This window comes from Pseudorasbora parva, chromosome 18, assembly GCF_024679245.1.
Source record: "Pseudorasbora parva isolate DD20220531a chromosome 18, ASM2467924v1, whole genome shotgun sequence".
Classification (NCBI taxonomy): Eukaryota; Metazoa; Chordata; class Actinopteri; order Cypriniformes; family Gobionidae; genus Pseudorasbora; species Pseudorasbora parva.
The window spans coordinates 32,540,801-32,557,886 of record NC_090189.1 but is presented as its reverse complement, the minus strand read 5'-3'; the positions used below and the strand labels follow the sequence as shown (position 1 = coordinate 32,557,886).

The window sequence follows — 17,086 nt, the reverse complement described above, 5'->3', positions numbered from 1 at the left end:
CGACAATGTTGGCAGATGAGTAATTTAGTTGATACAGTTAATTTAGTTTAGTAATTAAATTAGTTTAGCCATTTTGAACAAATTTGACAAGATCATTCCAAAATGGATGTAAGGCTACTATATATCTCCACAGCGCTTTAAGTCGTGTGCACACTGTGCGATTTTAGCCACGATTTGGCCGCCTGAGACAAATTTAGCAAATCCTAAAAGATTCCTCTGATCCTAGGCTAAAATCTGACGTTAGTTTGACATGTTCACCGGCAGCCGATTAATCAGCGCTGCGATCAAATTTTACCTCAGACGAAATTCTGGCAGTGTCAGAAGATTTGGCACACAATCCTGCAGTGTGACTTCTCCTTTGACGACCGTCAAATATCTCCGTTTTTCAAGACAAACTATGACCAAAACGAGTGCTAGAGATTTCTTTGTAGCCAGCATTTCAGTCCCGCGTGTAATGCAGCTCACTGTCACCGAACGCGTCATTCATTGATGATATAAAACGCCGGACGAGTTTTCTTGTGTGCGTCCGTTTTTAGTGCGCCTTCACTATCGTTCAGTCTGACATTAATGCCAACTGAGATCTTACAGTGTGACATGGCTTACATCAGGGATCATGTTCGTACATTCTGACAAGGGACATTCGCAAAGGATTTTGAAAAATCGCAGTGTGCAGGACCCATTAGTGTATTCAGACTAAACTTGGTGTATTTTTTATGACAACCATGACTTGAAGATACCTGCACAGTTTCGGTGCAGTGCCAACTAGTGGTCAGGAGATATGGAAAATGCTTATAACTTCTGAATTGTTTGGCCTACAATCACAAGACTAGTCTCTTTAGATTTGTTGCAAGTCAAACAATACGCAGTTATATATCGCTTTTACAGTGACGATTGTTTCAAAGCAGCTTCACAGTGTTAAACAGGGCAAGATTGCAACAAAACATTTTCTGAAGAAAACGGTGATGTCATCAGCTCATTTCAATTCATAATGTAGTGACAATGTGAGCAGATCAGTGATATAATTGATACAGTTATTTTAGTAATTAATTTTATTTGGATATTTAGTTACTTAGATCATAATTACTTAGATCATAATTTTAGTGTCCCTAACTGAGTAAGCCAAAGGCGACAGTGGCAAGGAACCAAAACTCCATCAGGGCGTGATGGAGAAAAATAAACCTTACTACTGTAAAAAAAATTACTATAATTTACTCGCCTTCAAGCTGTCCTAGGTGTATATGATGTTCTTCTTTTAGACGAATACAATCTGAGTTATATTAAAAATGTCCTTGCTAATCCAAGCATTACAATGGCAGTGAATGGCAGCCCAAAATTTGAAGGCCAAAAAAGTGGATCCATCCATCATAAAAGTAGTATACAGCTCCGGGGTTAATGAAGGCCTTCTGAAGCAAATTGATGGGTTTGTGTATAAAAGTGTCCATATTTAAAACTTTATAAAGTAAAATATCTAGCTTCCGGTGGACCGTCTTCCGCATTCAGTTTCCAAAGAAAGTGTGATGCCTCTCACAGTTCAAAACACGTACAGAGGTCATCATCGCAGCAGTTATGTTTATTTTTTATTTTTTGTATGTTAAATACGGAAGACTGTCTGCCGGAAGCTAGATATTTTACTTCATGACATGTTAAATATGGATATTTTTCTTACACAAACCCATCAATTTGCTTTAGGAGGACTTTATTAGGTGCTGGATAATGGATGGATGCACTTTTTTGGGCTTCAAATTTTGGGCTGCCATTATGATGCTTGGATTAGCCAGGACATTTTTAATTTAACTCCGTTTGTATACGTCTAAAAGAAGAATGTCATATACACCCAGGATGGCTTGAGGGTGAGTAAATCATGGGCTTATTTAAATTTTTGGGTGAACTGACCCTTTAATAGATTCCTTGGGTCATACCGAGAATTGATCCAAATTTTGCCAAAGTCTTTGACCTACTTTTTAAACTCCTCCTAGACCGTTGTTTTGATCTTCACCAAATTCAAGTCAGATCATCTTCAGACCATGCCATGTAAATTTTAAAATAAAATTATGTAAAATATGTTAACAAATAATGTGTTCTTTGAACATGTGTCCTTCTCTTTAAAAAAAAGTTGGGAAGACATTGACATAAAGCTCTGGATTGGACTGTTTTAATTTAAGGGCGTTGAGATGCTGGGCTGATTCCTGTTGACTGCTTCCCTCTAGCTCTTTTGCCCAGAGGAATGTGGACTAACCTGTTTCTCAGGTCCGCACATGACTTACCGATGACTTGCTTTACATGCCCTCTTCTGCTAAACAAAACCACCCCCACCTCCTCACTGTATATACTTGGCTCTGGAGCTTGACTTTCCATGAAATCGCAAGCAAAATATTCAACAGAGGCCTATATGAGTATTTTGCCGTTAGTGCGGCCAACAAGAACTCGTGCCTCGCTCAGGTGCCCGGGAGCTGGGTGCCCAGTCTGCGGGTTAGCAAACATCTAAAAGAAAAGCTTTTGATCAGAGTGAATCCGTTTTTTCTTTTACTGTTCTTGATGGCTCATATTACTGCTATGGTGGCTTGGTAGTGGAAGTAGCCATAACTAATTGCTCTGGGAGTTGGCTTCAATTATAGGAAGGTGTATTCCTCAAATAGACATACTTTGGTAGTCGTGGTAGTTTCAGCAGGATGTATATGGTGGAAGTCTGATTTGCTTAAGTGAATTGGTTCATTTCATTCGATTAAATAAATATATGTGCCGCCTGTTTCAGAATGAAGCATGATAATCTGGTGTTTTCAGTGTTTCACAGCAGCTCTGTTCGCAGTAAATGCTGCTCCACACAAAATCATCTCTGCATCTGTGACCTCAGGTTGCTTATAACATACATTTGGGGACGCAGCATATGCCGACCGTTTTTTCCAAACTTGTAACAAGAAGGCTGTTTATTAGCACAAGCCACAGAAAACCCTGTGGTTTTCCGCCACATTATAGGCTTGATGGTTTAACATTTGAACATAAATAAATAAAGTCAGCCATAAATATTAGTACTTTTTTCCATTTTACTGTAGAATATTAAAATATTAATGTTTCTTATTTTGTGTAATGTTTGTATTTAGTAATGGTAGTAATAATTGTAATAATTTTATTTTACAGTTCTAATATTTCCAATATTTTTGTAGTCACTTGCACATAAGTCACTTATGTGATATACATTCAAAAAATGTTTTGCCAAACATACAACCCTTTAAACAAGCACAGGAAATTACATTTAAAATCACTATTTTTATTTTTATTTTTTATGTAGCAGGTCTGACCGATTCCCAAAAAAATATTCAATGATACGTTTGATTATGTCACAGTTTAGCAGATTCTGGTTTAATGCTTAGAAAATAATTTGGATTATTCACAGTTATTTCTAACATTGTTTTGTTTTCTTTGTCTTTCATCAGGATTGATCTCAAAGTGTCCAGTGCCTCACATGGCTACAAACTGCATGAAGCCCAGGCCATCCTGAAGGAGGTGAAGTCCATTAAAGATGCCATCAGCTCTGGGGAGAAGGAGAAACAGGAGCTCATGCGGGTAAAAATGAACATTGATCTCTCTGAACGTTTAATTCAGTTCTATGTACATTTCCTGAGCAATGACCCTGAAAGAATCATTTAAACGTCGCCCAAGTCACGAAAAGACAATACTGTTCGGGGAACACATTCCTGCATACTTTCATTATTAGGACATCGTGGAGCACTTTTTTTTTTGTCTCAGTTCCAGGTGTACATATACAAATAGTGCCAACGATAATCCACACTGGCTAAGTACATACTAGAGAAGTAGGCAAACCAATCTATCCAAATAAAAACCGCAGTGAAGTGCTCTACTTGCTGTATAACTATAGCCAATCTGATGATCATATTAAGCTAATGTGTTTGGGCAGATAGGAGTGGCAAAGTGTAGAGGAGACGGCAATCACAAACACAATTTCAAAAGTACTCCCACACAAAAGTATTTCAATATTTGACAAAATACAGTTGTGTATTGGCGTATAGAAGCAGGACACTCAAACTCTGTGAACCTGTCACTTTTTCAAGCTTTCTGTGGCACCAGTATCATTACCATATCTGACGTTGCTCTTGATATGTATTTTGTGTCTTTTCAAATACAATTTAAACTATCCTATATTAAAAAATAAATAGTGAACAGAAATATGTACATTACTGTTCAAAAGTTTGGACTTAGTAACATTAAATTAAAATAGATCAAAAGACTTGTATATTATTACAAAAACAACTTTTTTTTTTTTAAATAAATGCTGATCTTTTGAACTTTATACATCAAGCATTCCTTTATCCTATTTCATAATATTACTGTATCAAATAATGTCAGCCATGGTTTGGCTGACATTACTGTCTTTAAAAGCTAACTTTATCCTAATTCATTAAGAAATGTATTTAAAAATGTATGTCAGATCATCACAAAAATACATAAACATGTCTTGAATTAAGATATATTTAGACATAATTGTGTATGTGAATGTATAATAGAAAAAATATCTTAGGAACTGTAATTTACTAGTTCCTTTTATTGGACCTTTGATTTGTAATTGTCTTTTTAAAAGTATTTTTCCCCTATAAATATTCATATTAATTACCAAAATGTTCTTTAACTAGAGTATAGATGGTCAGCTTGTCTATCCAACTCCATAAAACACATTAAAAGAGGATAGAATGCAACACAAAATACATGTAACGTTATGTGATTCATAGAGAGATGTGCGAGTGGATTATTCGGTTATTATGATAATTCATGTAATGTGATAGGGTGAATGTTAGGACCTGTTTGTTTTCACGCTGAGTGTTTGCACTAGCATTGCAGAGTGTGAAGTTTCCTTGTTTGCATAATGTTTTGTTAACCTACTGCTCTTGAATGTTGGCCTAAAGAAAATATTTGGTTATGTATTTGGTTTGCACCTCATTTACCGTAATGTACAAAGCATGTTTAACTGGAGGCTTGCTTTGGCGTCACAGAGTTTGCTCTTGTTTTGTTTATACATTTGGACTTGTTAATTGTAGCTATGTAAATTTAAAGAAGCCAGTGAAGACAATGTGTTTTGCCTCCCATTGGCAATGCGTTTGAGGCCCCTTTAGTATTCGAAACTCCCCTTTTAAAAACGTATTATGGAGTTTCTATTTTATACACACCCTTTGGTCTATAAACTCTGATTGAATCAATTTATTTTACAAGATAGATATTAACATTTCTTGTAAACATCTTTTTAATTGTGAACATGCACACAAATGTTTGGGGCTGGTAAGATTTATTTTAATGTTTTAAGTCTCACCATGGCTGCATTAATATCGTAACATATTTTAAACATATAGTTTTCTGTTTTAATATATTGTAAATCAATTTAAAGTCTGTTCAGTAGATAGTAGATAAGTTAATAATGAGTAAATTTTAGAGTGAGTTATTTCAGTGTATATCTCTTTGCTATTATAAAAAACTGGACATATATATATATATGTGGTAAGGCCATGAAAAAAAAAAAATGTATGTATGTATGTATACATACATACAGCTCTGAAAAAAATTAAGAGACCACTGCAAAATGATCAGTTTCTCTGATTTTACTATTTATAGGTACGTGTTTGGGTAAAATTAACATTTTAAAAAAATTAACATAATAAAAATTAAAGTTTTATTCAATAAACTACTGACAACATTTTTACCAAATTCCAAATAAAAATATTGTAATTTAGAGGATTTATTTGCCTAAAACAACAACTGGTCAAAATAACGCAAACATTTGCGGTGTAATGCTCGAATAATGGAAAGAAAATTTCTTAAGTTCATATTAATTTTTAAACAACACAATACTAATTTTGTAACATAGGAAGAGTTCAGAAATCAATATTTGTGGAATAACCCTGATTTTGAATCACAGCTTTCATGTGTCTTGGCATGCTCTCCACCAGTTTTCACATTGATGTTGGGTGACTTTATAGGCTTTTTGAATTCTTTTTTGGATGGATTTGTTTGATGGCTTGTGACCATCCATCTTCCCCTTGATCACATTCCAGAGGTTTTCAATTGGGTTCAGGTCTGGAGATTGGGATGACCATGACAGGGTCTTGATCTGGTGGTCCTCCATCCACACCTTGATTGACCTGGCTGTGTGGCATGGACCATTGACCTGCTGGAAAAAGGTGCTGGTGACCTGCTGGTTTGATTCATGCGTCCTTCACAAAGACATATCTGCCCGATTCCAGCCTTGCTGAAGCACCCCCAGATCATCACCGATCCTCCACCAAATTTCACAGTGAGTGAGAGACACTGTGGCTTGTAGGCGTGTCCAGCTTCTCCAAAGCTGAAAATTGGACTCATCAAAGATGATGACCCTACTCCAGTCCTCTACAGTCCAATCCTTATAGTCTCTTGCAAACCTCAGTCTTGTTCTTCTTTGCTTCTCATTGATTACGTTTTTTTTCCTAGTTTTGCATGACTTCAGCCCTGCCCCTTGGAGCCTGTTTCGAACCGTCCTCGCCTTGCACTTCACCCCAGCTGCCTTTTGACATTCTTTTTGTCACTTGATATCCTCCTACGGTTGTTGAGTGACATTAAAATGAGTAGGCGGTCAAACTGGTCAGTGGAGAGTCGTTTTTTGCCCTCTGCCGGGCTGTAACTTTGTTGTCCCCAATGTCTGCTGCTTGACCTTGTTCTTATGAACCACCATCTGCGAAATTTTAAGGATGGAAAAAAAACAGATGCTCACAGTATTCCTCTGCCAGTAAAGCGAGAACTGAACCCTTCTTTTCCTAAATCCAAACTTTCCTTTTCAACTTTTTTGGCATGGTCAATAGTTATTTTTTGATTCCAATTACTTTTGAGGTTCTACTAGCACTGTTTTTGCCATCCAACTGGTCCTACTGCAAGAAGATAGTGATGACCACAGTGTTTTAAAAAAAAAATACTTTTCCTTATTAAATAAGATTTGGTTCAGGTGATCACCTAATCAGCAGTGCCTGTGTTGGAATTCAACAGACATTGTAATGGGATGGCTTCCATGCTTGTAGAGATGCTGATTTAAGAAAATAATTGCAGTGGTCTCTTAATTTTTTCTGCAGATATAATATATATAATACTTATCTTGTAATATATAATATAATACTTTATATATATATATATATATATATATATATATATATATATATATATATATATATATATATTTTTTTTTTTTTTTTACTATTTATTTGTATGATACAGCTGCAAATAAGTATTTGAACACCTGTCTATCAGCTAGAATTCTGACCCTAAAAGATCTGTAAATCTGCCTTTAAAATGTCCACCTTCCCTCCATTTATTATCCTAAATTAGATGCACCTGTTTGAGGTCATTAGCTGCATAAAGACGCCTGTCCACCTCATACAATCAGTAAGAATCCAACTATTAACATGGCCAAGACCAAAGAGCTGTCCAAAGACACTAGAGACAAAATTGTATACCTCCACAAGGCTGGAAAGGGCTATGGGGAAATTACCAAGCAGCTTGGTGAAAAAAGGTCCACTATTGGAGCAATCATTAGAAAATGGAAGAAGCTAAACATGACTGTCAATCTCCTTCGGACTGGGGCTCCATGCAAGATCTCACCTCGTGGGGTCTCAATGATCCTAAGAAAGGTGAGAAATCAACCCAGAACTACACGGGAGGAGCTGTTCAATGACCTGAAAAGAGCTGGGACCACCTTTTCCAAGGTTATTGTTGGTAATACACTAAGACATCATGGTTTGAAATCATGCATGGCACGGAAGGTTCCCCTGCTTAAACCAGCACATGTCCAGGCCTGTCTTAAGTTTGCCAATGACCATTTGGATGATTCAGAGGAGACATGGGAGAAAGTCATGTGGTCAGATGAGACCAAAATGATGAGTGAAGAATGAGAGAAGAATGAGAGAAGAGAAGAATGATGAGTACCATCCCAAGAAAACCATCTCTACTGTGAAGCATGGGGGTGGTAGTATCATGCTTTGGCAGTGTTTTTTAGCACATGGGACAGGGCGACTGCACTATATTCACTTTACTTAAGTACATTTTTCACGTATCTGTACTTTACTTAAGTAGAATCAATAGTGTTTACTTTTTACTTTTACTTCGTTACATTTTGCAGCAAATATTTTACTTTTTTTTACTCTTTCAAATATTTTACTCCACTACATTTCTACAACGTTTCATTACATTTTCGTTACATTTTCTGATCAGTTTCAGGGCTCAAGATTACTGTTTGTTCTGATAATTAATGGATAATAATAGGCTAATGTGTAAACTGACGGTTGCGCTGTTGACAATCGCTCAGCCTCTCGAGGAGAAATGGAAACAAACCAACGCCGCATGTACAGAGAAACTCAGTAACATACTGCAGTAAATATTCAAAACGTGAAGCTTTTTATAATGTATAATACAGTTAAAAAAACATCACATGACACGACCAAGAGTGCTGTTTTCCTGAATACCATTACGACTGAAAATGTGACACTGATTTCATGACAGTTCCATAAACAATTCATTAAAATTAGTCACTTACATTTTAGATGCAACATAAACTGTTTTTGTTCTATTACAACAGCGAAAATATTTCCAAGATCAGATGATATTTCCTCATCAGAACCACAACGCATCTCACAGCAATAGTGTGTTAAAATGAATGATTCAGCGTTTGAATGAATCGGTTGAATCAAAGATTCAATGACCTGTTCGTAAACGACTGCCTCATTCATGAACGAATCAGCCGTTTGAACGAACCGACTCAATGACTCACTCATTAAGACCTGCCGCCATCTACTGGTAGTTTAGTTTAATGTTTAAACATTCTTTCCAACATTTCTTATTGTATTAAAAATATAGTTAAAACAATATCATAACATTATTTAAGGCAGTTGTAATTTGTCAGTGTAAATTATTTAATTTAACAACCATATAGCGTTATTCTAATTTAATTTATTGATCAAATTTAAGAATATAAAAGGAAAGCTGAAGCATATCCTATATTTAAGATTAATCCTCATAAATATGAAGATTTAAATACATCAAAGCTGATGAAAATGTTACTTCTGAATATTGATATTTAACTCTGCAGATCACCCTGATATTGTGAGTCAGAATGTAAACTGGGCTACAGATGATACGCACAATTAGCCTACATTAACCCAAAACTAACTTAATTAAAACGCCACAGCCCATACTGTTTTCTTCTTTTTAATTATTAAAATATAGACATTAAGAGAATAAATTGTTATACATGTACTTTTACTTTTAATAATAAAAGTACATTTAAAATAAAGTACTTTTTTACTTTTACTTAAGTAGGATTGTAGTACTTCTACTTTTACTTAAGTAAATATGGCTCTGGTTATTTGTACTTTTACTTAAGTACTGAGATTCAGTACTTCCTCCACCACTGACTATATTAAGAAGAGGATGACCGGGGCCATGTATTGCAAGATTTTGGGGAACAACCACCTTCCCTCAGTTAGAGCATTGAAGATGGGTCGAGACTGGGTCTTCCAACATGACAATGACCCGAAGCACACAGCCAGGATAACCAAGGAGTGGCTCTGTAAGAAGCATATCAAGGTTCTGGCGTGGCCTAGCCAGTCTCCAGACCTAAACCCAATAGAGAATCTTTGGAGGGAGCTCAAACTCTGTGTTTCTCAGCGACAGGCCAGAAACCTGACTGATCTAGAGAAGATCTGTGTTTTTTTCACACGTGTGTGTATTTTTTTCACACGTGTATCTTTTTCAGGACTGTGTATTTCAAAAATAATGTTGTAAAATCCAAATAACTTTACAGATCTTCATTGTAAAGGGTTTAAACAATGTTTTCCATGCATGTTCAATTAACCATAGTCAATGAATTAACATGCACCTGTGGAATGGTTGTTAAGACCTTAACAGCTTACAGACAGTAGGCATTTAAGGTCACAGTTCTAAAAACGCAGGACACTAAAGAAACGTGTCTGCCGACTGTGAAAAACACCCAAAGAAAGATGCCCAGGGTCCCTGCTCATCTGCGTGAACGTGCATTAGGCATGCTGCAGGGAGGCATGAGGACTGCTGATGTGGCTAGAATAAATAAATTGTCATGTCCGCACTGTGAGACGCCTAAGACAGGGCTACAGGGAGACAAGAAGGACAGCTGATCATCCTCGCAGTGGAAGACCATGTGTAGCAACACCTGCGCAGGATCGTTATAGCCAAATATCACCTGTGTGACAGGTACAGGATGGCCACAACTACTGCCTGAAACACCAGGAACACACAATCCCTCCATCAGTGCTCAGACTGTCCGCAATAGGCTGGGAAAGGCTGGATTGAGGGCTTGTAGGCCTGTTGTAAGGCAGGTCTTTACCAGACATCAATCCCATTGAGCACGTCTGGGACATGTTGGATCGCAGGGTGAGGGCATTCCCCCCAGAAATGCCCAGGAACTTGCAAGTGCCTTGGTGGAAGAGTGGGTTAACATCTCACAGCAAGAATTGACAAATCTGGTCCAGTCCATGAGCAGGAGATGCACTGCAGTACTTCAAGCAGCTGGTGGCCACGCCAGATACTGGTACTTTTGATTTTGAGCCTCCCTTCATTCAGGGACACATTATTCTATTTCTGTTAGCCATATGTCTGTGAAACATTTTTAGTGTATGTCTTATGGTGTCGACTCTTTTAGTCTTCATACAAATATTTACACACACACATTAAGTTTACTGAAAGTAAAAACAGTTGAAAGTCAGAGGTTGTACATGTATGTCAGAGTTTATATATATATATATATATATATATATATATATATATATATATATATATATAATACTATATATAATATTAAAGATTTTAAAATGTAATTTATTCCTGTGATTTCAAAGTTGAATTTTCAGCATCATTACTCCAGTCTTCAGTGACACATGATCTTTGATCTCTGATCAAGAAAAATTTCTTATTATTAACACAATTGAAAACAGCTGTACTCCTTTATATTTTGCTGAAATTGTGATAGTTTTTTCAGGATTATTTAATGATTAGAAGGTTCAAAAGAACAGCATTTATTTGAAATAGAATTAATGGTCATGAATTCTTACTGCCCCCAAACTTTTGAACAGTACAGTATGTTTGGCAGATGGAGTATTCCCAAATGTTACAGTAGCATATGAGGCGTTTAAACTGTCAGAGAGCAGCTTTTCGGCTCTCAGTGGGCCCAAGCTGACCCCATTTTCCTTGCGTATTATTCCCTCTTGTTTTGCCTTTCTTTTGTCATTTTTTATTTATTTATTTCCAACTATTCCTCACTCTGTTCGACGAGCATATGGAGAGGCAGACCATGCTAAATAATGCATGCCCCCCATTGCAGCTGGCAGACCTCTTCCGTCATGCGTGTGTTCACCCGTAACATGCCACTCATAGCTTTGTTTCTTTCTTGCAAATAAACTCTCCTCCCTGTAGCCTCACTGCCTCTCTTTACTCATCACTTAATAATCACACAGGCAACTTCAGTCTCACACAGAGGGTGTCAGACGAATGAATTATGCTTAAGCCCCTGTTGGCTGTTGTCATCTCAGAAATGTTCTGAATGTGCTTTCTGCAATTGTAAATAAAGGTCAAATATTTTCTGACCTCACTTTAAGGTGGTATGCTGCTCAAAGGGACAAAATCACATGCTGACATCTGATTATTGTGTTTTTCTTTTAGAAACTGGCTGTGCTAAAAGATGATTTCCAGTTAGATTATGGCTCTCAGTCTGACCTGTGGGCCAGCAATCCGTCCCTAGCCAACTCAAACCTCTCTCTGCCCCGTCTCTACTCAGACGCCGAGTCTCAAACAGACATACCTGCTGAGGTGAGAGACAGCCTTCAGTGCTGGGTTTTACATGCTTGTAAATAATGAATGATTATGGTATATTTTAGTGGTTTCACAATGTGCAAGTCATTTTTAGAACAAAATCTATTTTACAATATCAGAAAAGTATTTTTTTTCATTGTGATTTTTTATTTTATTAGTTTGTATCAAGCTCAAATAAGCTGGCTGAGAAGGTACGACTGAGCCTGAAATACGAGGAGGCAAAAAGAAGGTATCTAGTTTTCTTCAGAATTTTCTCCCAAAAAATTTGTTTTTAGCTAGTGGTTAGTTACGTTTTTTATTCAGTAATGCCAATATTTGGAGAGCAGGTGGTTTGGTGGTTGATATAATATAACAAATACACACACACACACACACACACACACACACACTGATCAGGGATAACATTATGCTGTTGGTTGTGTTGTAATATTGTGTTGGTCCCCCTTTTGCTGCCAAAACAGCCCTGACCTGTTGAGGTATGGACTCCACTAGACCCCTGAAGGTGTGCTGTGGTATCTGGTACCAGTATGTTAGCAGCAGATCCTTTAAGTCCTTTAAATTGCAAGGTGGGGCCTCCATGGATCGGACTTGTTTGTTCAGGCCTTTCACAAATACTTGATAGAGATCTGGGGAATTTGGAGGCCAAGTCAACACCTCATACTCATTGTTGTGCTCCTCAAATCATTCCTCAACCATTTTTGCTTTGTGGCAGTGCACATTATATTGAGCAGTGCACATTATTAAAAGAGGCCACAGCCACCAGGGAATACCGTTTCCATGAAAGGGTGTACATGGTCTTCAACAATGCTTAGGCAAGTCGTACGTGTCAAAGTAACATCCACATGGAGGGCAGGACCCAAGGTTTCCCAGCAGAACATTGCCCAAAGCATCACACTTCCTCCACTAGCTTGACTTCTTCCCATAGTGTATCCTGGTGCCATGTCTTCCCCAGGAAAGCGACGCACATGCACCCGGCCATCCACGTGATGTAAAAGAAAATATGATTTATCAGACCAGGCCACCTTCTTCCATTGATCCGTGGTCCAGTTCTGATGCTCACATGCTCACTGTTAGTGCTTTCGGCGGTGGACAGGAGTCAGCATTAGCACCCTGACTGGTCTGCGGCTATGCAGCCCCATACACAACAAACTGTGATCCTATGTGTGTTCTGACACCTTTCTATCAAAATCAGCATTAAATTCTTGAGCAATTTGAGCTAATGCTCAACTTTTGGATCGGACCACACGGGCCAACCTTCACTCCCCATGTGCATCAATGAGCCTTGGCCCTGTCGCTGGTTCACCACTGTTCCTTCCTTGACCACTGCACACCCCACAAGAGCTGCAGTTTTGGAGATGCCCTGATTCAGTCGCCTAGCCATCACAATTTGGCCCTTGTCAAACTCACTCAAATCCTTACTCTTGCTCATTTTTCCTTCTTCTAACACATCAACTTTGATGACAAAATGGTCACTTGCTGCCTAATATATCCCGCCCACTAACAGGTGCCATGATGCAGAGATAATCAGTGCTCATCATTAATTTGATCAAAAATACAGAAAAAAAATGTGAATATATTATTACAATTTAAAATAATTGGTTTTCAATTTATCATACTTTAAATGATCATTTATTTCTGTGATGCAAAGCTGAATTTTCAGTATCATCACAGTCTTCAGTGTCCAATGAACCTTCAGAAATCACTCTAATATGATGATTCATTTTCAAAGTTGGTTGCTTAATATGCTTAATATTTTTTCATAACCTGTGATACTTTTTTATAATACTTTTATTAATAAAAAGTACAAAAAAATAAAAAATAAGCAAATGTTTTAAAAATAGAAATCTTTTCTAACAACAATATACACTTGTAATTTCTTTTCTTTATATTTTTTAAATAAATCATATATATATATATGTGTGTGTATATGTTTATGTGTATATGTATATGTGTAAGTGTGTGTGTAAGAAAATGACAGACAAAAACAACACAAAATGTTAGTTAACCCCACTATAGCTAATTAAATTAAATTATTTTTACTCAATATTTACTTAAAATTGTAAAATAAAAAAGATCTATTTTGAATTCAACCTGTTGCTATACTGATCTCTGACAATAGTTGCATATTTAACTTTATTTGCATTATCTTATTCACTTTGCTCAATCAGGATTGCAAATATAGAGGTCCAGATTGCTAAACTGGATAGCGAGGCATGGCCGGGCCTGCTGGACCCGGAGAGAGATCGCTTGATCCTCATCAATGAGAAGGAAGAGCTGCTAAAGGAACTGCAGTATGTAACGCCGTGCAAGCGCGCACCCAACGAGGCAGAGAAGATAGAATCGGAAAAGAAACGACTCGAGAAGGACCTGCAAGCTGCACGGGACAACCAGAGCAAAGCGCTGACTGAGAGGTGAGATGGTTAACTTGGCCAGAAGCGCTCCATGTATTTGGTTCCAGTGGTATATTTCTTCTAGTTACACAATGGCACCATAGAATGGGAATGTGTAGAGAATGAAGGAATGAAGACCTTCAAGGTTCCTACTATCTTGGAAGTCCTGGAAATTGATTCTCTATTTTCTATTGAAAACATTTTTTTTCTATCATGCCCCATTTTTTTCAGCTATAAAAATAAATAAATAAAATCATTATCTAGCCATTGCAAATGATTGTAAACATCATGGGAAATTCCTTGAAAAATCATGGTCATTTTTGGTTAGAAAGTGTGGGAATGTGGATCGCCCTTTGCAGATCTTCAGTTTTTGTCAGTGGGCACCGTAGAGTCTTTTGTGGATGGTCAAGCGCATTCAGTCACATGAGCATTTATACTATGAAAGCAATCCCGTCTAAAGTGCTTTCGACTGCATCTGGAAGTGGTCAAAAGTGGACAAGCTCAAAACGTTTTAGACCCTGTTTGTGATCGGATTGACGAAAATACATCTTAATACCAGGTTTAAACAGGGCCTTAGAAGAGGCACCCACATTTTGAGATCAGGTTGCCTAGGTGAGAACCAATTAGGCTTTTTTTTGCTTGACTCACTCACTATCTTTCATTCTCTTTCTGTTGGTCTTATTATCACTCGTTCTCTCTCAGTTATTTGAACAGGGCCCTTGTTCTCTACTCTAGATACTGTATCCCAGTTTAGCTTGGCATCTGCACTCTTCCTGTAACCTGAGCTGCACAAACGCTGGATCTAGGTTGAACACAAAGGGTGCCTTATTCATCCGCTGCTGTTTAATAACAAACCAACATCATTTCATTAAAAGAACCACAGAAAGACTATATATATATATATATATATATATATATATATACATATATACATTAATAAAGTCAATGGAGTTGAAAAAAAAACATTAAAACAAAAACATTTATACTGTAGTACTAACTCACCAGTTCTCTGTGTTGCTTTGCTCAGGTTGAGGCTGCACTATAGGAGAAACAAACTAGTGAAGGAGCTGGAGGAGACAGTGAGGTTGGCATCTTCCCTGGACACCCAGCTGAAAAGGTATCCTCTAACCCTGACATTTAAATAAAATGGACAATACAAATAACCCTCATAATAGGGACAACATACAATATTTACTTTTTTACCTGTTGTCTAATCAGGATGCACCAATGTTAATACATTCTGGCCTGCCAATTCAGTCATTACATAAAAAATGCATTTAAAGTCCATACGATTTTGTAATTTTAAATTGAAACTTATATGCTACAAGCAAAATTGTTTTTTTTAAATGTATACATACATACAGTCAAACTAAAATTATATATATATTTTTAACTAGTGGATGCAGGACACTATAGTTCATTAAAGTGAGGAAAGCAAAAGAAACTGTGACGTATTATATCCAGAAATTCTTTATACAGTGGACTACCAGTAAAAAATATTGACATTTGGAACCAAAATGATTCAGACTTTGACCTGACCATGTTTTGCTTAAAGGTTTTTCTTGAATTGCTAATGCGACCTTTTACACCACAGACTGAGCAAAATGAAGCATTGCTTGGTCATTGGTTGACCTAAATTGGTATTATCTAATTTGTGTACTTAAATTGAACAGCTGACAGCTGATTGTTTGTTTGTAATCCATGACATACTTTTCTATCAAAGTTATCTGACATCATCAATATGAATTTGTCATATGAGTTCTTGTCATTTTTATATATATATATATATATATATATATATATATATATATATATATATATATATATATATATATATATATATACACATACACAATATTTAACATTATAATGTACAGTATGAAAAGATCAATGCTTATTTTAAAAGATATGTTAAACATTTGACAGTGTTATTAAATTTGTTTTATTATTTATTGTCTTATCTTTTATATTCTCATCAAATTATTATTTATTTATATTATTATTATTATTATTATTATTATTCACAAACCAGTAATTTTTGTCTATCCATCGTAAGTCCATGCAACAAAAATGTTCATAATCACATTTAAAAAATAATCCATATAATTCAAGTTGCTTTGTGATGAATTAGACTTTTAATTTAGGCTTTTATTCACATAAACATTGATGTTCACACATACATAAACAAGCTCAAACGTAAAAGAACTGAAGAACAGATTAAATTTGGTCTTGCGTGACTCACAAGCACATTTGAGAAGGACCAATGGGGTTTGTTCTTGGACATCAAGCATAAACCGGTTGATGATGACCGATTTTTTTTGTTGTTGGTTGAAATATATTTTTAAGCAAGCATTAAATCAACCAACAAAACACATTTTGATGGTGTGCAAGTTACAAAAATTTAACTTGTAAGTGTAACTCATTTATTGGGATGTTTTGAATATCAGCAGGAAGTGGAGGCTGCGTATCAAAATAACTTTGCGTCACTATATATGATGTAATGACTTTGCAATAAGAATGCTCAGAATATCAGAAGGATCAGACTTTTGAAGTTATAAAACTATGCAAACGAATGCTCTTGTTAACTTTAACAATAGCTTTGCCCTTGCTTTTTTATTATGACTAATGCCTAATTCATTTTCAGCATCTAGTAGAGGCACATCAAAGGCATGTTTCATGAAGGGAGCATTCCCTTGTGTGTTTCGCTAGTGAGCCTGCCATTTCTTAATTAGCATGTTTGCTTTAAAGCGGAATGCATTTGATGTCGAGATTTGAAATGGGGTAGAGTGAGACGATATGGGGTGGGGGGGGAGAGAGCATGAACTAGAGCTGCT

At 36.5% G+C, this 17,086-nt stretch overlaps 1 protein-coding gene across 1 annotated transcript in view; it reads left to right on the top strand.

Moving 5' to 3' along the window:
* Positions 1 to 17,086, top strand: part of wwc1 (WW and C2 domain containing 1) — a 55,025-nt gene that overhangs the window by 17,121 nt on the left and 20,818 nt on the right. The window contains exons 6-10 of the mRNA XM_067424754.1: positions 3,432 to 3,561; positions 11,713 to 11,859; positions 12,021 to 12,091; positions 14,031 to 14,273; positions 15,280 to 15,369. Coding sequence (XP_067280855.1) covers positions 3,432 to 3,561; positions 11,713 to 11,859; positions 12,021 to 12,091; positions 14,031 to 14,273; positions 15,280 to 15,369 — 681 coding nt within the window. The remainder of the gene's footprint in view (positions 1 to 3,431; positions 3,562 to 11,712; positions 11,860 to 12,020; positions 12,092 to 14,030; positions 14,274 to 15,279; positions 15,370 to 17,086) is intronic.